General features: G+C 39.0%; 3 protein-coding genes across 6 annotated transcripts in view; 2 read left to right on the forward strand and 1 right to left on the reverse strand.

The window, feature by feature from the left end:
* The window catches only part of CCDC152 (coiled-coil domain containing 152), a 54,231-nt gene extending 52,825 nt beyond the window's left edge, over positions 1-1,406 (forward strand). For all 3 annotated transcript variants that reach the window (XM_007487407.3, XM_007487405.3, XM_007487406.3), the window contains one exon: positions 1,074-1,406. In XM_007487407.3, coding sequence (XP_007487469.2) covers positions 1,074-1,196 — 123 coding nt within the window. In that variant the 3' untranslated portion in view covers positions 1,197-1,406. The remainder of the gene's footprint in view (positions 1-1,073) is intronic.
* SELENOP (selenoprotein P) lies at positions 1,302-13,269 on the reverse strand. 2 transcript variants are annotated; one of them, XM_016431589.2, is made up of 5 exons: positions 13,011-13,269; positions 7,552-7,767; positions 6,273-6,485; positions 5,349-5,466; positions 1,302-2,913 (listed from the first exon to the last, which is right to left on the reverse strand). In XM_016431589.2, the coding sequence occupies exons 2-5, from the start codon at positions 7,752-7,754 to the stop codon at positions 2,509-2,511; spliced, it is 939 nt and encodes a 312-aa protein (XP_016287075.2). In that variant the 5' UTR covers positions 7,755-7,767; positions 13,011-13,269; the 3' UTR covers positions 1,302-2,508. The 2 variants fall into 2 exon arrangements, with proteins under 2 accessions (XP_016287075.2, XP_056680556.1); XM_056824578.1 differs by having other exon boundaries at positions 12,956-13,097.
* Positions 13,270-25,052: 11,783 nt separating this feature from the next.
* Positions 25,053-25,997, forward strand: LOC100017563 (vasculin-like). The gene has a single exon (XM_056820915.1). The coding sequence runs from the start codon at positions 25,089-25,091 to the stop codon at positions 25,995-25,997; it is 909 nt and encodes a 302-aa protein (XP_056676893.1). The 5' UTR covers positions 25,053-25,088.
* The last annotated feature ends 734 nt before the right edge of the window (positions 25,998-26,731 follow it).

The following is a 26,731-nucleotide window of genomic DNA, read 5'->3' on the forward strand; positions in this document are numbered from 1 at the left end:
AAATATCTGAGATACAGTGTTTAGATATGTCACCAAAACTTAAGCTACTCCTTACTTATGATAATTCATAAGATAATGAAAATATAAAAGATATTCTCTAAGATATTAGAAAGATAAAGATTTCTGCCAACTTGAAAACATAACGTTCCTAATTGTATAATTTAGAACTCCCAGGGAAAAAGTGATGGATAAATATGTTAGTATTTCTATCTCCACCTCTGAGAATATTTTATTTTATTTACCCTTTACAGAGTGTCATTTATAAGATCTTAAATCACTCTAAATCATTGTACATGAGAATTCAAAGTGACTACATTTCTAGAATTTGAATATATTCATCCTGAGACCACACCATTCATAGACCATATGCTGTTACCACATTGTGCTGTGTGGTATCACAACAGCTATAGGATTGTCTTTAAAAAGTTCTAAATGGGGGGACAGGTAGGTGGCTCAGTGGATTGAGAACTAGGCCTAGAGACAGGGAGTCTTGAGTTCAAATGGGGCCTGAGACACTTTCTAGCTGTGTGACCCTGAGCAAGTCACTTAACTCCCATTACCTAGTTCGTACTCTCTTCTGCCTTGGAACCAGTACACAGCATTGATTCTAAGACAAAAGGCAAGTGCATTAAAAAAAAGTTCTAAGTGATGAGCAGATTGTGCTTTAAAATTTCAGTTATGACAGAATACAACCAGCCTTCTTGAAGAGACAAGTCCTGATCCCGCAACTTGCAGTGACTAACTCTGTAACCCTGGAAGACCCTAAGTTACAAAGCAATTATTCTGCATTGGTAGAGGAGTTTCCCCACCTATACTCCCTACAACAATCCATGGGGTTTTCTTGGCAAAGATACTGGAGTGTTTTGCCATTTCCTTCTCCAGTGATTTCAGTGGATCCTTTTGTCAGGAAATCAGAAGTTAAGCGACTTGCCTGGGATCAAACAGTATCAAGTATCTGAGTGAAACAAGTATCTGAGTCAGGTCTTCCTGACTCCAGGCAGCTGCCAAAGAAAGTGCAAATGCAAACTATTATTCCTAGATTGGACTAACAAAATATTGTTTTCTTGATTTAGAAGCTCCAGCATCTCCAAGAAGAAAAAAACAAGGAAATTGCCATTCTTCGTGATACCATTAGAGATTTAGAGCACCGCCTCACTGTTAGCAAGAATTTTCAGTTTAAAAGAAAGCGGCCTTGATCACAACCAGCATAGATCACAACTCTGCTTTCCTGTCAACCTCTTTTACACAGGAGTCGGGATAGATCAGGATCACACCAACAGCTAATCTCACAAACACACACACAAAGTTTAAACGTTGTTTTATTGAGAGTTGGTTCTTCTTTTTTACAATCCCACACATTTAGCACATTTCCAAGTCTACTTAACTTCTTGCTTATTAGTATGAACCATAAAAGAGTTCAGGTCCACAGGAGTCAATTTACCTGTTAAACCATCATTAACTATGGGAACACTTTCTAAGCAACCTGCTAATAAAAAGCCAATCTTTTTTTCTTTCATTCCAGTCCTTTCTAGAGAAATACTCTCACATGTTTAAACAATATGATGCAGAGCTAGATAAAGAAAACAAGCCATTGCAAATGTTTTATTCTTACATGTAACTCTCCAAAATCAATTAGATGAGTTAAACTATAAAAATAAACAATAATAAAAAACTGTTATTTTAAAGTAATGTGCTTTTCTTTTTAGTAAAGTTAACATGCATTAAGTGTTCTTGAATCTTGAACTACGAGATGTGATTCTTTAATTTCTTAGCTTAGAAAAGGTAGCATTAAAAAGATAGAGAAAGTAATATAAAGTAAGGTAAATACATCTTTTTTGTTTTTCCTCCATTCTGGATTGCAAATTATCCAACAGAAGCCCCTAAGTTATAGTTTATGCTTCTGTCTTCATTAATGCAAGCAGAACACAGGAAGAGAAACAAGGAAGATATATTAACCAGATGCTGCAATCACCTTTCAGCTGGCACTGTAGTTTGGGTCACAATTTCTTTAGCAAGAAGGTTTCATTTGGAGGCCAATAAAAGTCTGGTTTTCAAATCTTGATACAACTTTTTCATTTAGGATCACTTTTTATTAATTAGGTAGTTTGTGAAATGGACAAATATTTAAAAATTTTAAAGCAAATTTGTTTTCACCGCCAACTAGCTGGCAGTGGAATCATGCCCAAACTTGGAGGGTTTTTTTTCCCAGATTTAAAAAGTTTAGTTTGTGGATCATTTTCACCTTCCTGCGTTATTTTTTCATTTTCAAGCATTTCTGGTTTCTGTGGGCTCAAGCTGCTGACCAGGGTGTCAGGCAGCTGGAGGTGAACGTCACTGTCAGGATTCAGTGATGTTTTCCTCTGCCCGTTGCCCCTGTCAGCTACATGAGGAAGGGAGGGTAGTGCCTTTACAATGTCAGGTGACTGCATTGCCTAAACGTTCAAATATCAAATGTCGACAATGTCAGCATCAGCTCCTAGGAGCTGACCCTGAACTTTGGGACAAATTTCAGAGTAGCTGGTTGGCACAACCAGAAATTCCCTTTCGTCAGAGTTTCTTTCTTGGAACAGAAAGCTCTGAAACACTGATTTCTGGATTTTCTTGGCTCTCCGGGTGATCTGTGTGTCTGTGCTGGGGGCCAGCGGCCTCATGGTGATGATGAAGACCTTGAGTAGGGTGAGAATGGACAGCTCCCTCGGAACCTTCTGGCTTGTCATTCTCTGAAGGCGGGTGCCCGAGCCGGTGATGATGCTGGTGGTGGCGGTGGGGAGGGGGGTGGTGGTGGCCATGGTGATGGTGTGGATGGTGGCCATGGCGGTGGGGAGGGTGGTAGTGGTGGTGCAGAGAGGTTGTAATTGTTTCTTCCTCAGCTACCAAAGATACATTCTTACAAAAACCTTCATCATCTAGGGTCTGAAATAGAGTAATGCCACTAAATAAGTCACCATTGACAATTCTATGAAAACTCTCCACTTGAATAAGCCAAAAAGAATTTACAGCCATGACCCCTTCTGACAGACCACATGGGTGTTTATGACTCGGTGACCTTTTCCTTTTTCTAGCCTGCTCACTATTAAAAGCGTGGTATCCTACTTGTGTGACCCTGCACACGTCACTTAATTCCCCTTGCCTAGCCCTTCCTGTCCAATTGGTTCTAACGCTGAAAGACAGTAAGGACGAGGCAATGGACTAGACAGTGGGTGAGGATTTAAAAACAAAAACAAAAAGCATGTTGTCATATTGCCAGATCAGCCACACACACCATTTTAATGTTTCCCCTGCTAACACTGGCTGTCGTTGCTGTTTCAGAAAACGTTTGTTTACGGTTTACATTTAATCAGAGGATCTCAAAGCATTTTTTCACCCGAGTGAATGAATGGCACCACTTTTCATTTCCGTACACAGCTGCATAAAAGTTGAATATGATGTCAGTTTGCAGTGAAGGCCTCCAGACAGTCAGATGGCCTACATGGCTGGTCAGCAATTTATATGTTGTCCAGCATTGTTTCCAGGGCAAATAAACCTCTCCTGGAGACTCAAAATGCTAACTGGCCGCTGCAAAAGGGCTAGTTCTCCATGCAATAGGCTTGTTTTGAACATTAGATTTGTTTTTAACTCATTAGCACAACAGTTCCCTTGGCAAGGCCAATGCCAACTAGAGCACTGCCAACCAAAGTTAACAATTTACTCATCTATTTCCCCAGGACTCCAAGTCTCTAGTAAACAAGTTTTTCAGTTTTGTTAAGGCACACAGGGGAAAAGAAAGGGGACAGGAGTGAGGGAGAGAAATCGCAAATCCTGTGGTATAACTGCTCAAAATTAAGCCTAAATCTAATTTTTGCTCTACAGAAATCAAACACTCAAATCAACTTGAAAAATCAGGGCATTTCAGGGTCAGATGCTCCAATACGAGGACTCACATTTTAGAAGACACCTGGAAGTCATAATAGTTCCACTGAGTTTTTAGTATACAGCTATTAGGTAGCAACTTTTAAAAATCATTTTTGTTACCACCTGTGTTAATGAAGAGCCTAGAACATTTAACCCTTTACTTATGAATCATGAGTAAATGTTTAAAAGAGGGAGATATTTAACAAAAGGAAGAAAATGATAGAACAAATCTCTTACACAGTTTTTCAGAAATTAACTGATTAGAAGTTGTTACATGTCAAATAGGCAATCTACACACCCATATACTCACATATATGTATATACCTATACATATATATATATATCTGTAGATGGATGGATGGATGGATGGATGGATGGATGGATGGGCAAGTAGGTAGGTAGGTAGGTAGAGATATGGAGACTATCTTTTCTGTAAGGTTTCCTAAAGTTTCCTGGACACAAAAATTAGGTTTTTACTATATTTTTAAAATATTATATAATTGAAATTGGAATATTTCTAGAAGGCAGAGCTGGGAGGGAATTGATATTTCTTGGCTGTCATGCTCAGGTACTTATCAAGTGCAGGTAATCCAAAACACAAAGGAGGAAATGAGAACGCTATGAAGTGATATGACTGAAGTGAAGAACCTTTTTGTGTCTTGAAAGCTAAACAAAGAAAACAGCAGGGTTCCTCTCAAATCCAGAGGTACATTCTGAGTACCTGCTGTGTGCAAGGTCCTATGGGAAGGCACCAGAGCCATCAAAACAAAACTGTGATTAGGTTTGGGAAGCTGCAGTTGCTCTTTATGCCCGGTGGGCACCTGGCCCAAAAGAGTGTGATCAAATTCTGTTATGAAGCGAAAGATTCCAGGTAGGCCAACTAATAGTTCAGTATCTAGCTAGCTGGGGACCCCCACACTCAACTTATACTTTTATTAAAATTTATGGCAAAATAATAGCAACAACTCTTAGGTGGGAAATACTTTGAAGTCCTCCAATTAAATGTGAATTATAAACAAAATACTTTTTACATTCATATCAGCAATAACAGTGCCAGCAATGGAAACACAGCTTTGGTGTTAACACAACACGGATCGCTGATCTTTCAGATTAAAACTATTTTTTTTAACCCATACCTTCTGTCTTTGTATCAGTTCTAAGATATAAGTGCCACAAGGGCTGGTCATCCGGGGTTAAGTGACTTTTCATGGGTCACCCAGCTAGGAAGTGTCTGAAGCCAGATGTGACCACAGGTCCTCCCAACTCCAGGCCTGGCACTCAATCCACTGTGCCAACTAGCTGACCGTGAGGCTTGTTGTCAAAAATGGACTTGGCATCTTAAAAAATGTGTTGAATTTTAAATGATGTTGTTATAAATTATTTTATGTTCATTAGTTTAATCTCAAATTCTCCTAGCATTATCTCCTCCCCCCCAAGACTTAATTAAATGAAAATACCGTGTATGAGCAGTTTCCACAGGCTTTTTCACAGTAAGCACTTTTAATGGCATCTTCTACATAGGAGAAACTCAGAAAGGTGTGAGGCAAACCAAGATGATACACCAGACGACCACATCTAAACAAAAACAAAACATACAGGTCACATCACATCAGCATCTTTTTCAAAACTTGCACCGTAATGAATCCATAAAACATAATTTTGTATGTTGGAACCTCATTCTAACATTTGTGGTCCAGACTACAAAAGCACAATTTAGGTGAAAAACCTGTGACAGCGGGGGACGGGCATCTTGAACTTTGAACAACAAATTCCTCTGGATAGAATACAAAGAAGAGCTCTGGCACTTTAACTCAACACTCTGTCACCAAAGTCTAGCACAGGAGTTGTAAATCAGTCAAATATAGATTTGCAACAAGAGTCAGATATTGCCAGAGCCTGAACAATTTCCCTCTATACAGAGATGAAGTGGCTCATCCAGAGCCACTTGGGGATAAATCTGAAACTAGGTCTACCTGACTCCAAACCCAATGTCCTGTCCACTGTCACACTGCCTCCAATTTTACTATGCTAATCATCCCTAGATTACTTTGATGAGGACTACCCATAACATGAAGTGGTCCTTCTTTGTAATATTCTAATATCCAAATATAAAATGGGAGAGTTCTTGCCCTGTTTGCTGATGTCAATTATAATTATTTCCCTGCATGCTGAGAAAGGTAGAACATTCCAATATTACTTTGCTTATTCAGAAGGAAAAAAAATTTAAACCTAAAACCAAAATACAACTATGCACTTCTTTTGGTAGAAATATGGTTTGGTAATAAAGCAAAAGCCATTTTTAATATTTGGCTAACAGTATGATTATGAAAATATAAGTCAAGTTTCATTCAAGTCTTCAATTCCATTCATAAGGGACACACCTGTCATATATGAGAAAGTCATCCTTGTTGCCATTTAAGGTAGTCCAGACATCTTTTTGGTTTTGTTCTTGTTGATAAACAGTAATATTTTTGGAAACCTGATCTTGCAGCTCTTTGATATTTAATCGAGATGCATTTCCTTGATGGTTAACAACAACATATGAGATGTTAGAAAATCCTTCTCTCTCCAATTTCATTCGCAGGTCTTCCAATCTAAAATTTTTAGAAAGAAAAAAATGTCCCATTTTATTTAAGTAATAGATATATTCTTATTAGTTATGAATCAGCAGCCTCCCTGCAGCCCCCTTTCTCCTTTCATCTTTCACTTTCTCTTTTTTCCACCTGTGTCTCTCTTTTTCTTCCCCTTTCTTTTTCCCCAAAGAAACAGACTGAAAAATAGATGGATAGATAGACAGAGAGAGACAGAAAAATAGATAGAAAGACAGATAGATATAGAGATAGATAGGCAGACAGATAGATGGAAGTGACTAATAATGGACAATGAATTGGGCCCAAAATTGGGAAAAGAAACAGGGCAAGATAAATCAATTTGAGAAACTTCACGGGGATTTTAAGGATTCTTAGCCATCTCTGGCACAAAAATCCATTGTGTTAACATATGTGATTTATGGTTGATACTTTACGATTGTGAATCCCAATATACTATGTTCTCTAGAGAACCAAAATTGACCCAAGGGTCAAGTAAAAGACCTATGATGGGCTCAAATAGGCTTCTACATATATCCAATGACACCCTATACACAAAAAGTGACATAAGTAAATATTCAGGAAGGGAATTTTTAGAAAAACAGGTAGGCTGCCTTCCATGTATTTAGATCTAGAAATAAAATATGGATAATCCAAGAGCTGCACTGGTACCCACAGGATGTTCTTAGCCCTAGAAGAAAGCCTCCATCTCAATAAGTAATCCTTTGTAGAGGACCTGTAGAAAACCCAGGCAAGAGTGGCACAAGATGAGTAAATGTGATATGGTCTATCGTGCTAGGGTTAAAATGCCCACCTCAATGCCATCACAGATCCACTGATGAAAAAAGAGTTGCAAAGGTCTACTGCAGATGCTGGGAATAATCTACAAAAGACAGTCCCTGCCCTAGTGAAACCTATAGTTGAGAAGGGGATAAAAAAACACAGGGAACTATAATATACAAGTATTTTATGCCAGATGCATCAAAAGAGGTGAAAAAGACACTGATTTGTGGAAGCGTGGGGCACAAACGAAGATCTTCGCAGGTCTTTTAGAACCTTAAAAGCATCTTACCTGGAGGCCTGCAGAATGCACAAGTATCAGCTGGCTTGGAGGAGGGCAACCACAGTCACTCTACCCAGAGAGTCCTGCATTGGATCTTGGTCTCCTATGTGCCATTTGGGAGCATCTTTGCACCGGGTACTTTGCACCTGGCTCTCTGCTCCCCCACCTGGGAGGAGGCAGAGAGCCAGGGCAAGCCCCAGGCCTCTCCACATTGTGGAGGTTTTCCTGGAAAGAAGGAAATTGCTATTAATACCAATGATGATGATCACAGACATTTAAGTAGCAATTGAAGGTTTTCAAATGGCTTAACAATAATTATGAAGGAAAGAAGCAATTTATTAGCAAGCATTAAGTGCTACTATATGCCAAGTACCGTGCCAAGACCTGAGGAGACAGGATCTCATTTGATCTTCCAAACAACACTGTGAGGCAAATATTACAGGTATGAGTTTCCCCATTTTCTACATAAGGCTCAGAGACATTGTAACTCAAGATCCTACTTCTAGTGTCAGAAGCAGAGTTCGAATCCTGGACTCTTCTAACTTCAGGTCCAGCATTACAACTGACTACAAACATATATTCTGTGGTAAGGAGGTTTTGCAAAGCTGGATGCATGAGAGGTTGCAGGGCCAACATTCCACTTAGAACTCTCCCAGGAGCAGGGACTGGACACAGGCTGTTCCTGGAAAATCAGGAGGTGTCAGTTTGGCTGGACTCCATTGAAGGGAGAAGCTGCATCTCTCTTGCTCTCAAGATAGACCAGAGGAATACCTGACTAGGTTTCTGGGGTGGACCCAGAAACTCGGTAGTTACTTTCCTTTGGCTGCCTGGATATTCCTGCCTGATTCCTACTGCTGAAAACGACAGAGAAAGTGGATTTCTCCTGGAGTTTGCTGACATCCCTTGGAGGCCACATAGTTGTGAGAATTTCTTTGGGCCCCGTTCTCTTTGCCCCTACAAACCCCTCTCTAACCTTAATTACTCATTTTATTTAGTTAGGTTAAGGTTATTTAGAAAAGCTAAGATTTTACTATCTGGGATGGTTAGAAATAAGTCACTCCCTGATTCCCCTTTCATTCCCTTGTCCCTTTAGATAATAAACCTGCTTATATAATTGGTTAGTGGGATCCCATCTTTTAACCTTCCCTTCTGGAAAACCTCCTTATTTCAGTTCTCCCTGTTGCACTCTAAAATACCAAACAGAGCTGAAGAAATTAAAGTTACCATAAAGCACCTCTTCCAAAAATTAAACTCCTTGCAAGTAATTGAAGCTTCGTCCTCTGGACTCGGATTCTACCTACTACCGTGTCTTTGAGGCAGCTTCAAGCTGTACCTTACAGTGTAATTAATGTCAAGCCCACTGGGGACCCCCTGGTTGGGGGACTCAGGAGGGCTGGTGGGAATCAAGTGGCCAATGGCAATTTTGTTGAGGGCAGGAATGATATTCATAGGGGAAATGACGAGGAAAGAGAATTAGGTGATCTTCGTACAGAAACAAGGACAGGTAACGATTCACAGGGCAAGGACAATGAGCCTAGGTTACTTCAGTGATCACAGACAAAAGGTGTATATGTAATGGATCAATCTGTCAATGTACGATTGGGTAGGTGACTCCCTAGCCAGACTCCTGATAAAATTCTTGCCCTAGTGGTTTCTTGGCAGGACATCTGGTAACTTGGAGAGAAGAATGGGTTGAGTTCATGCTAAGGGGAAGAGCTACTGCTTTTAAACTGATGGCTGTCCAGAGGCTTTGCATTCTGGGGGGCCCTCTCACTACTGGGGGCTACAGTGTAAGATGGTCAGAACCATCTCCACAACGAAATTATGGTGACACAAAGAAAAAAGAAACCCTGCCCAATGGGGAGCCATAGCTAGAAAACTACTGATACCCAGAGCAAGCAACACCAAATGGGGATGAGAGGAGCAAGGCAGGAAAAAGAGCAGGGTAGCCTCCTCAATGCCAGGGCTTCAGACGTCATTGAGAGATGGGAAAAGGTGTAGGTGGAACTCAGGGGCAATTCACCTGGAATGGAGTCTCCTGAGAAGGAAGCAATTATCTTTGCTATCTAGGTCCTAGGTCCAAGAGTTTCTATGCTATTTTAGCATTACAAGTACTATCATTGCCCTCTATATTTTAGTACCCGGCAAATCCCTTTTGGCTCCCTCTTAGTTTTAACTTTGGTGCAATACTCTGTAAATTCAGGCCTTTGTTTAATATGAAGTTGGTATTGTAGCCACTCAATTATGGTACTTGACGATACTTTTGTATAAATAAAATTTTAAGTCTAGATAATGCCCAACACAAATTGTTACTTTCATTCCTCCATAATCGGTATTTTAAACTCTTTGTATCCTGGACTAGAGCCCTTCTCAAAATAATGTTTTATAATGCTTAAAATAAAGAACATGGGATTATGAAGGCTGCTAATCGTTTTGAAATAAAGACGTCATTTCCCCCCATCGAAGTTCAAGGAATCCCTGAAATCTATCCATGACCCGCAGGCTAGGAATATCTTCTCTTTAGGGACCAAGGAAAGATGCAGGTGTTTAGGGGAATAGTGAAAAAAAAAAACAACAAAATAACAACAAAAACAAAAAACCTGGGCCTTGAAGCAACCAGGACAGGAAGAAATCCAAGGAAAGTATCATTAGGCTAGCTCTAAAATCATTAGATGAGTTGTGCTGTCTCCTATAGCCTCCCTGTTTTTTCTCCTACTTGTGAAAGTGTAATCTCTCTGTTGAACTGTCAGGGACTTATAGTTGCTAACCTAAAGCTCACTGTCTTTAGATTCCTACAGACAGCTACACCCAAGATACACATGGAATGAGAAGTTTGGGGGTCCCTGAATCACTTCAGATTCATGGGAGCCTAAATTCATTTGGCAAATTCACGCATATGTAATTATGATTATGATGATTATAACACTCACTCATTTATCTGGTGCCTTAAGGTATTTTAAATGCTTGCAAATATTTTCTCCACCTTATAGATAAGGAAACTGAGGCTCAGAGAGAAAATGACTTATGCAAGGTCATCCAGGTATTAAGTGAGAGAGCAAACTCTCAAGCCGGGGGAATAGATATTCTATTTAGCACTGAGATATTCTCCTTGGAGTTCAGAATTTTAAAGTTTTAAGGGACCAACTACCCCTACTGAGAAAAGGAGGAGTAACTGGCATCAGGGCTGAAGGATAGGCACTTGCCAGGTACTGCTCTCTGAGTGGAGGGTGTGCAAATGATGAATAACCAAAAGTTTAAGATGCCATTTTGCAGACAAACATCTAAGCAAGAAGTTTTTGGAAAATGAAACCACTAAAAGACAAGCGAACTTGGCTTAGACAAGATGAGGTCAGAAAATTCCAAAACTAGGAGTCTCGTGTGTTGTATGGCAGTCCCAGAACCAATAAAAAGAACATTTTTTGGAATTGTAAAAACAACTAAAATTTAGGGAGAAAATGATTCACAGTGGAAATGGGCACTGGAAGGAGACTTGGAGAGTCTAGATGCCATGACACTATATTATCCAATAAATTAGCAAAACAAACAAGTGCCTGGTCCTGGAAAACAAAGTAATAACTGCATTAAGCTAGCCTATGTTACTGCAAGTTCTATGGTTTTGTTCTATAGCAACTCTTGCTAGGAATTTAAGCCAAGACTTATCTGGATCCTTGTATGCTCTTCCGTTGAAGTGAGCCAAAGTGTCAGAGCATGACCAACACATTATTTAACATTTCAAAAACATCCTAAAATCCTATCCATACAGAATTAAATAATAGGATCAGAGGACCTCTTACAGTCATTTCCAGATGCATAAATCTATAATATAATTCTGAAGCTCCCTCTGGCGGTCTCTTTGTGAAAGACAAAGGATTCCAGGATACTCTTAATGATACCCTAACTCACAATCATGTTAGTAGTCAGATTACTTTGGTAACTGACAGCTTTGTCTTATTTCATTTTTAAAAGACTCTAACTAGAAAGGCTTAAATTCTCTTGTTTTCCTGACAGCATTGTTCTGGAGTGTTAACCATTAGCTGGTTACCTAGCAAGCAATGACTTCCTAGCAAAAACAACACACAAACGGAGCCAATATTATGGGAGTCTTTCAAAAGGAAAAGCCATAGAGCCTTATGCCCTCAGTGTCATGAATTAATTCTATCTCCTGCCTACTTACTTTAAGAGCGTTATTTTGGCACAGGAGGTAAAATTCTCAAATTAGAATCCAAAAGACCTTAAAGCATGAGAAAATGCTAATTATTATTAGAATCCAGAAGACCTTAAAGCACTGTGTAAATGCTAATTATTATCATCATCAGAATGGGCATACCCTTTTCATGCTCCCTATTATGGACAATGAATATTCTCTGAAATGATTTGCATTTTCAGCCTCAAGTAATTCAAACGAATTTACAACAGATGATTGGGTTGGTCGACTATATTATTATTAAAGCATGTGGTTTATATATTAATATATAATTATTATATGTAATTACAGACCTTTTCTGATAATCCTCCCAAATCGCTTTTCAGAGCTTTCCTATCACGCATGTATAAGAAACCTCTCCTTACATAGGAAGAGAGATATGTAAAAGTTTCCTCCTCCTCCTCCACCACCACTTGGCATTCCCCAATTTTTCCTTCTCTTACCCTAGAACTCGGTGTTCCCTTCTAGTAAAGTAGAAGGCAGCATCCGGGGCTGATTGGTCAGTCGCTGCCCCGCCCCTCTCCCCCTCCTCGCTGTTCCCCACCCCCAATCTCGCAGATCTGGGCAGGAATCGCCATCTGCGGTGGCTTAAACTCCCGGGATGTGTCCCGGAGGCACGATGTACTTGCCCGCTCCATCCAGAAGCTAAGGGCTAGCATTCGGGCAAGAACCTGAGATGGCAAAAGTGCCGCGACTAGAGCTTCCAATCCAGTTGGCTGTAGTGCCGTGCCTACGCGGGCACATGCGTACCCTCCTCTCTCTCCTTGGCCCTTTCATCCCTAGCACAGCAAACAGTAACTGCAAGCACAGACATTTAGAGCTGCTTCCTAAATGAATTCAAGACCGCATCCCGCTTTATTTCTTGGGCACCAGTTCCCCGGGCCACCTCAAAGCTCCTAGATCTCTCTACGCGCGATTTGCTCAAAATAACCAGAAACCACTACAAGGCAGCAAGCGGTCCATCACTTAAGCCCTGACTCCGCCCCAGGGCCAGCCAGACTTGATTCTTCTCTCTCTTCGTTGTTTTCTTTTGTGGCGTTTCTTCCCATAAACTGTTAGTGTGGCGTATGTGCACCATAGAGGCATGCAGATGTATGAACATACCCGGATTGTGGATGCGTATAATGTTTGCACGCACTTTGTATGTGTACGTGTGTGTGTGCGCGTGCCCGCGCGCGGCCCAAGTTATGAAAAAAGAAATGAAAACACCTTTGGCAAACTCAAAAGTGCGGTTGACTTCGAAAGCAGCCGAGTGCCCACTTACGCTCTCTGCGACGCGCTCCGTCCGACTCTGCTTAGCTCTGCCCAGGTGTGCCGCAGAAACTGCCTCCTTCGCCCAACACGGCCAGTCTACCCCCGCCCGCTCGGGCCGCTATTTATAGTCCCCTTGTTTATTCCCCCGCTCAGCTGTGGTCCAGAGTTCAGGGCTCCCAGACGCAGTGACCTTGCCAGCAAAGCAAACCACCCTGGACTCTTTGTGACTAACGTGACTGATAGCAACGAGGGTTCTGTGCCTAGCAAAGGACCTAATGAAGGTGGAAGGAGGGAAACAATAATATCACTTTTTATTGTTTTTTTTTTAATTTCCTCCACCCCAATGGATTGGATTTAATGGTACAGTCGGGGGGCGGGAGGAGGAGGAAGGCTGGACTCCAAGTCACATTCTTTCCTAAACTATAAAGAGGAAAAACTTGTGCTGAGCCAGCAAGCTGTGGTTTAGGGGAATTTCTTTTTTTTTTGTCTGTTTTGAGTGTCGAACTTGTATGTATGTGTGTGTCTCCGTGTGTTCACCTGTTGATCTTGTGAGGCACCTTAACGTGTGTGTTGGGGTGGGGGGGTCAGAATGTGTCAGAAAAAATAATGCTGCCGGTTTCAATTACTGATTCAATGGAGTTTTGTTTTGTTTTTCTTGCATTGGTTAAATGCGTTCAGGTTCATTCAGAGCCCAAATCAGGAGGAACCTCCTAGGATCTCTTCTTCTTTACGTTAAAATTTCAGTTCAGTTCAGTTGAACATACATTTATTAAGCACCTTCTGTGTGCAGAGCCCTGGGAGCAAGGCATCTCAAAGGGAGACATAGTCTATACTTTAATACTCGTATGTGTCCTGGATCTCATCAAAATGGATACTCCCACCAGAAGAACTGATAGTAAGCTACTACCTAGCCCTCTAAATGACCCTTGTCCCTGTCCTCCCATAAATGCTCTTAAAAAGATTTTCTAATGAATTCTCAGGCTTTCTCAGGGATTTTAAGATGTGGGGAATGGAAGGAAACTGGGCCAGTGCAGCATTCATTCTGCCCCCTTATTCCAAAAATAACCAGCCAACCTTCTTTATTAATAATTGATCCCCTGGATTAAAAGGCATGATTACTATAGAGAAGCACAACAATGCCTAGTGGAGTCTGAGGGAAGGAAGGTTGGCACTGATTTACTTGGGAGGAGTGAAAGGAAAGTATCCTGGAAGAGGTGCCCCACTGTAAATTAGGCTTCTCAGGATAGGTAGAGCCTGAAAAGAGAAAGAATCTTAGAGGCACAGTCTGAGAAAAAGTATGACCCTGTTAAGGAAACTCCCAGAACTGTGGAGAGAATTCATTTTGATTGAATCATAGATTATGTGGAAGATAGAAAAAAAAAATGGAAAGATAGGGAGATACAGAATGAGTGGGGAAGAACCCCTGAATGGCCGGCCAAGGAATCTGAACTTTTTTGTGTGCTTTTTTAAAAAGTTTATTTATTTGATTAATTTAAAATATTTCCCACATATACATGATCCATTTTCTTTCCCTCCCCTCTCCCAGAGCTGACAAGCAATTCCACTGGGTTGTACAAATGTTGTCACTTGATACCTATTTATTATTCTTTTTTGGTATAGAGTGATTTTTTAAAACCTAGACCCCAAATCACATACCCATATACATATGTGATAAGTGATGTCATATGTCTTGTTTTTGCATTTCTACTCCCAAAGCTCTTTCTCTCAATGTGGTTGGCATTCTTTCACATAAATCCTTCAGGAGTGTCCTGGCTTGTTGCATTGCTACTTGTAGCAAAATCTATTAAATTGAATTTTTCCACAATGTTTTGCTTTCTGTGTTCACTGTTCTTCTGGTTCTGCTCACTTCATTCTGCATCAGTACATGGAGGTTCTCCCAATTCATATAGAACCCTCCAGATTATATGAATCCTTACAGCACAATAGTATTCTATCACCATCATATACCAGGGGCACCTCATCATTTTCCAATTTTTAGCCACCACAGAGTGTGGCTATGAATATTCTTGTACAAGTCTTTTTTCCTTATTATCTCTTTGGGGTACAAACCCAGCAGTGCTGTGGCTGGATCAAAGGGCAGACAGTCTTTTATCGCCCTTTGGGCATAGTTCCAAATTGCCCTCCAGAATGATTGGATCAATTCACAACTCCACCAGCAATGAATTAGTGTCCCTACTTTGCCACATCCTCTCCAGCATTCATTACTTTCCTTTGCTGTCATATTGGCCAATATGTTAGGTGTGAGGTGATACCTCAGAGTTGTTTTGATTTGCATCTCTCTAATTATGAGGGATTTAGAACACTTTTTCATGTGCTTGTTGATAGTTTTGATTTCTTTATCTGAAAACTACCTATTTGTGTCCCTTGACCATTTGTCAATTGGGGAATGGCTTGATTCTTTTGTGCAATTGATTTAGTTCCTCATAAATTTGAGAATTGAGACCTTTATCAGAGGTTTTTGCTATAACAAAAACTTTTTTTAAAAAAACAGTCTAATGAATACCCTGACCCTCTCCTCAATCTCCTGTACTTTCCCTGCCCCTTATACTTTTCTAACTCTCTGCCTTATAGAGGGAGATCTAACATTCTATGCTGTTTTATTATTGTTCAGGTGTTTCAATCAGTTTTGTGATTGTGACTTTTTGTAACTACATTTGGGGTTTTCTTTTTTTTTTTAACCCTTACCTTCCATCTTAGAATTAATACTGGGTATTGGTTCTAAGGCAGAAGAGTGATAAGGGCTAGGCAATGGGGGTTAAGTGACTTGCCCAGGGTCACACAGCTGGGCAATGTCTGAGACCAGATTTGAACCCAGGACCTTCCATCCCTAGGCCTGGCTCTCAATCCACTGAGCCACTCAGCTGCCCCCCATTTGGGGTTTTCTTGACAAAGATGTTAGAATGATTTGCCATATCCTTCTCCAGCTCATTTTATAGTTGACAAAATTGAGGTAAACAGAGGTAAGTGACTTGTCCACAAGGGTCATACTGATAATGTTTCAGGATGGATTTGAACTCATGAAAATGAGTTTTCCTGATTCCAAGGTCAGTGCTCTATCCACTGCACCACCTAGCTACCCTATTCTATACCCTACTTCATCTGAAAAATGGGAATAATAGTTCTGACCTGACTTGCCTTGTCTTTGTTATAAAGTTTAAATAAGATTTTGGATATGAAAGCACTTTGCCTCCTGCTTGAAATCCAAAGCTTGAAACCTTCGCCTTTAATGCAAATGATGCCCTGTGGGTTAGCTCCAGATCCACATTCCCAATCACCTGCTGGGCCTCTCCACCTGGAGTTCCAAAGATGTGCACCCATCATCTCTCTCTCCTGTCCCATGTACAATGGAGATTTTGAACCTCAGACTTTAATCCCCAGAAGTCCTTGATATTTCCCAGAATTCCCTATAATCTCACCTGAATCTCCACCTGGGAGAGATCACAATTAGTATTTAACTGGAAGTAATGCCTACCTCTTTCTTTTCCATTCCATTGCAATGATGTAGTAAGTAAGCTAAGTGCTGGGATTCTGAACTGGCTAATCAGCCGTGGGCATGTGGTTATATATTTGTATCTTCTTTATTTCTTGATTTCTTAATAAACCTCATAAAATATAACATTTTTATTACGAGATATAATTTAATTTTTACACCCATCCTCACCCCTCACTTATCTATTTCAATGACACCACCATTTGCCAAGCATTCAGAATTAAAACTTGTGAGTCCTCTTTGACTGAGTCTCCTTCAGCCATCCTCCCTTCCAATGAGTTCTCCAATATTTCCTGGATCATTCCTCTTCTTTCCTTTGACACTGCCACCACTATAAATTAAGCCTTATCATCTCCCTCATGGCCTCTTGATTTTGATAGGTCTCTCCACCTTCAGTTGTCCCACTCTCCACCTCATCCTACACCCAACTGCCAGAGTAATCTTCCTAAGGACCAGATCATTCTCATGTTACAAAGCCATCGTTTACTAAGTGAAGTCTAAATGTTGCGGTCACTGCAGACCTTCCAGCAGAGTTGAGTGCCTGTAGAGGATGTTATGGAGAGATTTCATGTTCATGTTCCAGATGGGATTGAACTAAATGGATCCTACCAAGGAGTCTTCCTGTTCTAAGAATGATATCATGTTTGTATAATGTTAAATTTACAAGGAGTTCTCCTCACACCAACCCTATGAGATCATGTCAGGACTATTCTTATCTCTGCTGTACATATGAGGAAACTAAAGGGAAATAACATCCCTGAAGTCAAGCAATCTATAAGAGGCAGAGCGAGTATCTAAACCCAGGTCTTCTTGGGTCAATTTCAACTCTTTCTACTACACTATTACTGAGCCTCTAAGAAAATCTTTAACCTGAAATTCAAGATCTCCTATAATGTGGCTTCAGCCTACCTTGCCAGGCTTATAGTCTGCTATTTGCCACTATCCTTCATCCTTTAGTTAAATAGGGTCCTTCCTTTTGGCTGTCTCAGTGTCTCTGCTCACAGCATCCTACCTGCCTGGAACAAACCACCTTGTTACCTCTCTGCATCGTGGCATCCCTGATGCTTTTAAGACTCAATTCAAACTCCTTACTTATTTTTACACTTCTATGATCTTTAGTCAGTTCCTAGTTTGTGTGTATGTGAATGATATGAAATAAAAGTCATCTTTATGTTACTCTGTGAAATTATATTATATTACTTTGGGGTCTGTGGCACTGATTTTATGTCAGCATTTGATATTGGGAAAAAATGAATATTTCTATGGTTAAAAAAGGCTTTCCTGAGGGAGATTTTGTACAGTGATTATACGTCCAGATCATAGCTAAGGGCTATTGGTATAACCAGTATGATATTATTGAAACTTTGTGTTGTATATATGTATTGGGGGTGGAAGATAAATATGTGCCTTTGTATAGAACACCATTTTTGGTGCAATATGATATCCTACACTTTTTTATTGTAGTTTAATAATAGATATATTTATATGTATAAAACCTGTTTTACTTTTTAGTTGCTTCTCCAATATTGGCTGTCTCTTTTTATTATTTTTTTCTTTTTGGTATATATTTTTGTTTGACCACATTTGACTCAAACTACAAAATCCTGTTGTTATAGAAATTGAAAATTAAATAAATATTCCTACAGTTTAGTTTAAAAAAAAAAGACTCAATTCAAGGGCTACTTTCCGCATGTGTTCCTTATTGTCCATCCCCACCCCTATCCTTAGCTGCTATTACCTTCCTTTGTGTGTGCATAAGTGAGTGTGTGTGTTCCAAAAATCTTGGTGCAGTTTTAAACTTTAATAGCTTTTTGGTTTTTTATCCTTAGTATCTAGAACAATGTTAGGCACACAGTAGATGCTTGCTGATTGACTCTCAGACTGATAGATTGACTTATAGCACAAGTCTCATGAATGATACATGGAACTAGATTGGATTGAATCTGAAAAGTTAAAAACTGTTTTACAAATTCAAAGTAGTTTCATTTTTAAAAGGAAAACATGAACAACGAAGGTCATTAAAGAGGGAAAATAAAGCAGAAATCTCTGCCTTTAAAAGAGAAAGACTTTATATTTGTCAGATCTGTGAGAAAGGAAGGAATTTAAGACCAAGCAAGAGATAGAGAACATTGCAAAATGTAAAAGGAATGACTTTGACTATATCAAATTAAAAAGGGGTTTGTACAAACAAAATCAATGCAACCAAAATTAGAAGGAAAGTAACAAACTGAAAAAAAAACATTTTTATAACAAAACTCTCTTTTTTCTAAGTTCTATTATATTGTAGGCAAATGCTCAGTTTGATGGGAATTGTTAACACAGAATGAAAAAAATACATGTTTATTTTGCCCCAGATTTTTAATTTAATTTTAAATTTTAAATTTAATTAAAAATGTTTGATTTACCATTTTATTTTATTTTAACTTAATTTTTAATTAATTTTTTAAATTAAAGTTTTTAATTTAATTTAATTCTTAATTTTAAAAAATTATTTTTTTTAATTTAAAAAAGATAATCATACCTATCTGTAGTGCTTACCTAATCAGATTTTTGTGGGAATCAACAGAAATCATGTGTAATTCCTTATGAGACAAAATTCAATGACTAACTGGACCTTGGCCAATTATTAAATTCATTAAAGGAAAATGGGGAAGACTTGTGTGGGTGCCACAAATTAAAATCACTCCAAAAGGATTAGAATCTTTCATTACAGAATGAAAAACAATGGCTGTGACTCAAATTTACAAAATCATAAAGCTTACACTTAGAGCAAGCACACAGTTACCAAATATACAAAAATACATTTAGAATCTGATGGGATCCTGAGAAAAAGGATAATTCTAGGCAAATAAAACTTGTTTTACCAGATAGGTAAGAAATACAAAGCTACTCTACCCACAAGAGGAAGCAACATTCAGAAATAGAAGAAGCTTCTCAAAAGGCTGCATGGAAAATAATTCATAGAGAGTTATTAAGGGAAGTAGGATGTCTTGAGGTTGCATTCTTTACCTGCTTTGAATAAACTGGCATCAGGGACAATAATATCTCTCACAAATGTGTTCCCTGAGATCACTTTCATAGATAAAATGTGAGGCAAATGACCCTCCTAGGGCTCCACTCTTGGAGTTTTCAAGCTCTTCAATTCAATTCAATTCAATTCAACCAGCATTTATTAAGAACTGGATATTGGGGGGGGGGGGTATGATTCAATTTTTATTTTCAACTCCAAATTCTTTCCCTTCCCCCTCACACTGCCTTACTCACTGAGAAGGAATGAAAGAAAAAAAAATTACAAATATATATGGTCATATTATTTTCTTCCATTAGACTATAAACTCCTTGAGGGCAAGGATGCAATCATAATAAATTCAAAGTAATTTCCAGTGGGAACAACATGGAAGAATTTTTAAAAAGCCTCTTGATAAAGTTAATGGACACATGATTTAGAAATAAAGGGTAACAGAGATCAGAGGTAAGGAAAAAGGACATACTTATAAGAAAGAAGTTAGGGAGATGAATGCAATCTTAGATGAGTGAAATATGATAGTTACTTTGAAGACCCTGCATGAGGCTAGTAGTAGATCTAAACCCAAGTATACACATAATCCAAACATAGTTTCTGGGGAGACAACAGTGATTTAAAGAGCATATGTATTCTGCTTTAACACATATATAATAAAAACTGGAAAGACTGATTTGATGCAAAGTGAAGTAAGCAGAACCAAAAGAACAATGTATACGGTAACAGAAATATTATACAATGATCTACTGTGAAGGACCAAACCATCATCAGCAAAGCAAGCTTCCAAGATAGCTACAAGGGACTCATGATGACAGTGCTATTCCTGGGTCAAATATTATATTGCTAGAGCAGCTGTGAATTGTTTTTTAGGAAACAATATGGAAATATACATTAAGAGCTGTAAAGCTGTTTGTGCTCATTGACAAACGAATCTCATTACTAAGATTAAGACCTAACGGCATTATTGAGAGGGCAAAATGCTGTGTATGTATGAAAATATTCATAGAGGTTTTGTAATGACAAAATAACTAAATAACAAATGGAATGATTGGGGGAAATGGCTAAATAGATTGTTATATTTGATTGTAATGGATTGTATTATGTTATACAAATTATAAATATTAGAAATATGAGAAAATAAGGGAAATACATGAAGAGATTAAAAAAAAGAAGAAAAGAAAAGAAGAATACATGATTACACTAAAACGAATAGCCACAAAAAAAAGAAAAAAGTATCCAAGTAAAACAAATCCAAAGGGAACTCAAAAGCAGAGTATGTCTATATTAATACATATATATAATTTACATAATTTTTTATCTCTTTGGAATACAGACCTAGTAGTGGTATTACTGGATCAATATTGTTTTATAGTCCTTTGGACAGAGTTCCAAATTGCTCTCCAGAATGGTTGGGTCAGTTCGCAACTCCACCAGCCATCAATAGCAAAATGAACTGGCTTATGCCCCTGGGATTTCATCACAGGATCATAGTTCATAGACATAGTCCTGGAAAGGACCTGAGAGATCATCTAATGTAACCTCTATATTTTATTGGTGGGACAACTGCAGCCAGAGAAATTAAATGATTTGCCTACGTAGGAAGCTTCCCAACTAGAATTGGAATTTGTCTTCCCAGCTCTAAGTCCTATCTACTCTCCAACTCTGTCCACTGCCCCAAAAACATATTTGCTATTCTCCCACTATGTAGCCTCCATCTTTTCGATTTACTGAGTTTTGCCTTGGAACCAGACCCATCATTCCTCATGTTGTGGCAACCTTTCTAGGAGGCAATGAGGTATTATAGTGGATAAAGTATTGGATCTGAAGTCAGGAAGACCTAAATTCAAATTAGGTCTTAGATATTTGCTAGCTATGTGACTGGGCAAGTCATTTAACCTCTGTCTGCCTCAGTATCTAAATCTGTAAAATGGAGGTAATAGTAATACCTAGTTCCCAAGATTACTGGGGAGCTGATGAAATCACAGAGGTATCCAGACATATACATATTGATATAGGGACCTCCCAATGAGGAAATTATCTCAACAAGTGCAGATTTGTTGTTCAGTCACGTCCAACTCTTCATGGCCCCATTTGGGGTGGTTTGCCATTTGCCAGACAAGGAAACTGAGGCAAACAGGATTAAGTGAGCTGCCCAAGTTCACACAGCTACTAAGTATCAGAGGCCAGATTTGAACTCAGGTGGAGGAGCCTGCCTGACTCCAGGACTGACTCTGTGCATTATGGTGATCCCTAGCTGCCCACAATGCAGATATGCACTTGCTTGGTACTTTGTGCTGTCTTAGTGAGTAGATACACATAGGGTGAAGGATCCACATATGTATCACAGAACTGAGAATTAGAAGTAAAGTCAACCCATACTCCAAAGCAATCCCCACGATAGCATGTGACAAATGGTTAATGGATAGACAATTATTTTGGTCTAGACCCATGATTTTGCCTTCTTAATCACTTGCAGTCTGTTTCCTCATCTGCATACTGAGATTGGACTAGACAGTCTCTGAGGTTTTTTCTGCTTCTAGATATGTGATTCTATAAAGATTTGAGATTAAGGCTTTTGTCTTCACAAAGATAAATAATTTTGCCTTCCTGTTGTGAATTTTTTAGGTAAAATTGCCTTCTGGTCTGAATAATCATGATAACTGACACAGTGGTCTCCTTGCCTTTGTGTGCCTAAGCAGGGGTTACATTATTTCCAAGGGATGTTTAAGAGTATGCATGCAGCTGAATAGTTATTATGTTTGAGTATCACTGTTCCCAGTCAACCATGTTACCTTTTTAGGAAGTGGGGAGGTTGCCAGTTTTGTCTGGAAATAAGAGATACAAAGGGGGAGGAAGGCATCTTCAAAGTGAATGAGATAAATGAGAACAATGAGCAAAAGAAGAGATGGGAATCACAACTTAGATTAGATAAAAACCAAAGTTGGAAAGGGTTTTTTCTTAAAGATCTTTTCAAATCTGAGAAATATTTGATTAATCAAACTTAAATAGTTGCTCCTTTCCCCTAGATAAGAATGTTAACTGAGGGCCCTGGATTTCCTGTGGTGAAGGGAACACCAAGAAAATAACAAGTTATGGGAAAGTAGTCAGGTCAGAATAGGAAGTTTTGAAAGCTTCTAGCTAAATCCAACTATCTCTGGTGATACAGAGTAAGCAGCAGCATAGGATAGCCCCTCTTTACTTCACTGTCAGAGAAGGAGCAGCATCACTATCAGCATCAGATTAGATATGATCTAACTGCCATATTATCACCCACATGCAGAACTAATCACAAACAAGTCACATTTTTAGACAGGATCTGTTCAAAGAAAAGGAAATGTTTGATTTGGATATTATTAACAATTCAATTAATATTTTTATACCACTAAAAATTAACATATTCAAAATATATTAGGTTTTTTATTTTTTCCTTTATCAAAAAAAATGAAATTATAAAATTTTAAGTTCATTTTATCAACTTTTAAAAATTCACTGTCTTAAAAACTCAATAAAACCAGGAGAACATTGTACACAGAGACTGACATATTGTGACACAATCAAACATAATGGACTTCTGTGAATCTTAAAATTTCTCAGACTCTAACCTTAGAAGATTTGCTTATGTTATTCCCCATTCAAACAATGCAGGTACTTGGTCAGGAATGTATTGAGAACTTAACCTTACTCCACCCATATTTAGGTATACTTTAGGGGAAGATAAAGTTGTGAACTCCTTTCTGAACAATGAAAAAGTACTTAACTCACACTTAGAGTGAGGCAAAAGCCCTTAAGCTAGATCTATTTTTAGATCTAATACAAAAGGGTGCTAAGTACCTATGAAGGTCAAATTAATCACTAAAGGGCAAGCTTAGCCAAGAGGTGTGAAATACTCAGAAGTTTTAGTCTACCCAGAGAAGGTGATAACAAGATGTGAATTAAGGTGATAACAAGATGTGAATCAAGAATGGTCAGTCCTTTGAAAAAGCATCTACTGTGATTGGTAGACGTGAAAACTTAGGGGAGGTGACGTAGGAAAAAATTCTCTTTAAAAGGGGCAGTCTGAACCAGTTCATAAAGAGTTCAGATCAGTTGAGCTCAGGAGCTGAACTGGAGGGTCTCTCTGAACACTAGAATTTTGCTTGGAAGAGATCTTGTGGTGAGTGATTAAAGACTGATTTCTTTTTCTCTCTTAAAAGAAAGGCCTAGGCCCCATTGGCCTAGGCCCTAGCCTTCCTATTGTTTCCTCTTACTCTGTCTCTCTCTCTTTCTTTAATTCCTTCATTTGTATTAATTAAAATCTCCATAAAACCCAGCTGACTTGGGTATTTCATATTTGGGAATTTTTCCCATAGCGACCACTTTATTTTTAATATAAAATAAAGACACTAAAAATTTATCTTTGCAGTTTTGGCAATTCAAAGTCTTAAACCTATATTTTCACAGTCACAGTTTATGGCAACCACTCTTTTGTCTGTAACAGTTTATGGCTGACCATTATAGATTGTGACGAAAAACCCTCAAAAATTTCGGTGACATCTCTTTCCTTTCTCTCTTTATTACTTGCTTCTATCAGTCAGTCTTTTTAAAGGTGCTAACTCGGCTTCAAAACACAGCTGCAAGAGCGGGTGAGTAAAAAACATTTTGATTTCTCCTTAAATTAAATAGAACACAGCTGTTTTAAATCTTAGCAACAGGGCCCTAAGGTCCTGGCTATGGGAGCTGTTTCTAAATATTTTTTCCTTTAGAGAACAACTGACTAGATTAGGATTAAGGAAATCAAGAGAAAGCTTTGGCCTTGTCCTGCTCCCCAGGAGCAGGGCAATTTTCTAATTTACTTTAGAAATATGTGGCTACAGCCAGTTCACAATGTACTTAACAACTGGCTCATCAGCTCCATGGCCAAACTTGTAAAATTCTCATTCAGTGCCTCTCTGAATTTGCTCATACCATGGAGTTTATGGCAAAGTATAATCGACATGCTACTCCCCTTTGGTATTTTGATTGTTATAGCTGTAATATTGTATTTCCTTACAAAACCCACTTTTCAGTCAAACCAACCGATTGTTCCTTCTACTACTCAACAAAATGCAGAAATAAATACTCTGCTTGAGCTTATAGAGGAAAGTCAGGGGGAGATTGTAGCTTTTATGAGAAGCATTAAAAGAGAATTAAGAACATTATCAGAATCTCTGGACCACCTTGCTCTCCACACTAAGCTTCCTAGACAACCCACTGCTCCCCCTGCCAACTCGGTTTCTGAAAACCCTACTCATGCTTCCTATCCCACACCCTCCCCTCTAAGTTCACACCCCACCCATGCTGACCACCCTACCACCTCCACTCTAAGTTCACACCCCACCCATGCTGGCCATCCTAATGCCTCCACCCTAAGTTCACACCCTACTCATTCCTCTGACCCTAACGCCTCTGTATCTTTCCCCCCAGTTACTAACCCTTCTTCCTTTGCCCCTCCCTCCCACCCTGCCCAATTCAATTCCCATACCCTTCCTACAGATGTATGGGAGTATCCTCTGAATCCTAAATCTAGAGCTTCAAGAATGCCAGACATTAAAAAAGGCAGTACAAAAGATTTACAGATATCTGGATTCCCTGAAGTAGGAAATCTTCATTCTCAGTCAGTTAAAAATGGAACTGGTACTAGTGTTTATAAAGGATTAATCCCTAAACTTGCTGTTCCACCTAGAAAGCCAACACAATGGAAAAGACAAACTAAAGAAAATATAATTAGAACTCCCTTCCCTCGTGAACCTATATATGGCATTGGCAAATTTAATGCCTTCAAATCAACTGCCAAGAATTTTTGTGTATCAACAAATTCAGTTAAGGAGTGTAATTGCTCAAATTCCTCTTCTCTTCTGGACAAATTTAATCAGTCTCATCTAACCAAACTCACCAGGATGAGTACTGTTAAGAAGAGAGAATGCTTAAAAGCATTGAAAAGGGACAGAGTAAAGAAGGAGCACAAAGATGGAAGTCACATGGGGCCAGAGAAGGATGATGACTCATTTAATTTGCATAATAGCAACAATACTCACCATGAAAATGACATAAACCGAAATTCTGATGACAACGAAATTTCGCAGAAGAATGGCAAATTGACCTCCATGATTTCCCAACAGATCATTCAGCCTTCTACCTTTCCACTAACTGCTGTCTTTTCAAGTTCAGTTGAGGCAGAGCATAGGTTATTAAAGGAGATGGGTTGGCAGGAAGACAGTGAAAATGATGAAACATGTGCTCCCTTAACAGAGGATGAGATAAGGGAATTCCAAGTTATTTATGAACAGTTACAGAAGAATGGCCTTAAAAAAAATGGTATTTTGAAAAATAGCCTAATCTGTGACTTCAAATTTGGACCCTGGAAAAACAGCATTTTCAAACCCACTTTTGAGAATGATGACACAGAGACAAGCAGCAGTGACACATCAGATGATGATTATGTGTAAAGGATTCTCTTAACAGCATTAGAATTTTTAGTGTGATACATCTCATACAGTTTGGGGTTCATCCTGACTGCGGGTGCTCATTATATTTCTCCAAAATGAATTGAAAATATTCAAAATTTAAGCACTCCTACCACTAAGAAACAGTTGAGAGCAATTTTAGGAGCAACAGAGTTTTGCAGACAATGGATTCCTTGCTATAGGGAAATTACTAAACCCCTTATAGCACTAACAAAGGATTTTGTCCCGGAACCCCTCAAATTAGAGGCTGAACACTCGTCAGCTCTATCAGATCTAAAAAAGGCTATCCTGTCTGCCCCTGCTCTAGGCATTCCAGATTACAACAAACCATTTACTTTGTATGTACATGAGCGAAGAGGAGTAGCTTCAGGTGTTTTAACTCAGACTTCGGGACCTTCTCAGCACCCAATTGCTTATTATTCTGCCCAACTGGACCCAGTAGCATCAGGAACACCACCATGTCTTAGAGGAGTAGCTGCTACAGCCTTACTAGTGACAAAAACTGTTGATCTAGTATTAGGATGTCCATTAACAATTATGTGCCCACATGAGGTAGAAGCATTGTCGCTAAGGTATAGAATACAGGCATTCTTGGATCAGCGAATTACAAGGTATGAAATAACCTTGTTACATAGCGAAAACATTACCTTGAAACGTTGTACAACCCTTAACCCTGCCACCTTGCTTCCAGATTTACCTACTTCAGGAGAACAATT

Source organism: Monodelphis domestica, chromosome 3, assembly GCF_027887165.1.
Source record: "Monodelphis domestica isolate mMonDom1 chromosome 3, mMonDom1.pri, whole genome shotgun sequence".
NCBI classification, from domain to species: domain Eukaryota; kingdom Metazoa; phylum Chordata; class Mammalia; order Didelphimorphia; family Didelphidae; genus Monodelphis; species Monodelphis domestica.

Coding starts and splice junctions, on each gene's coding strand:
- LOC100017563 (XM_056820915.1), top strand. CDS start 25,089: ATGCCAGACATTAAAAAAGGCAGTACAAAAGATTTACAGATATCTGGA.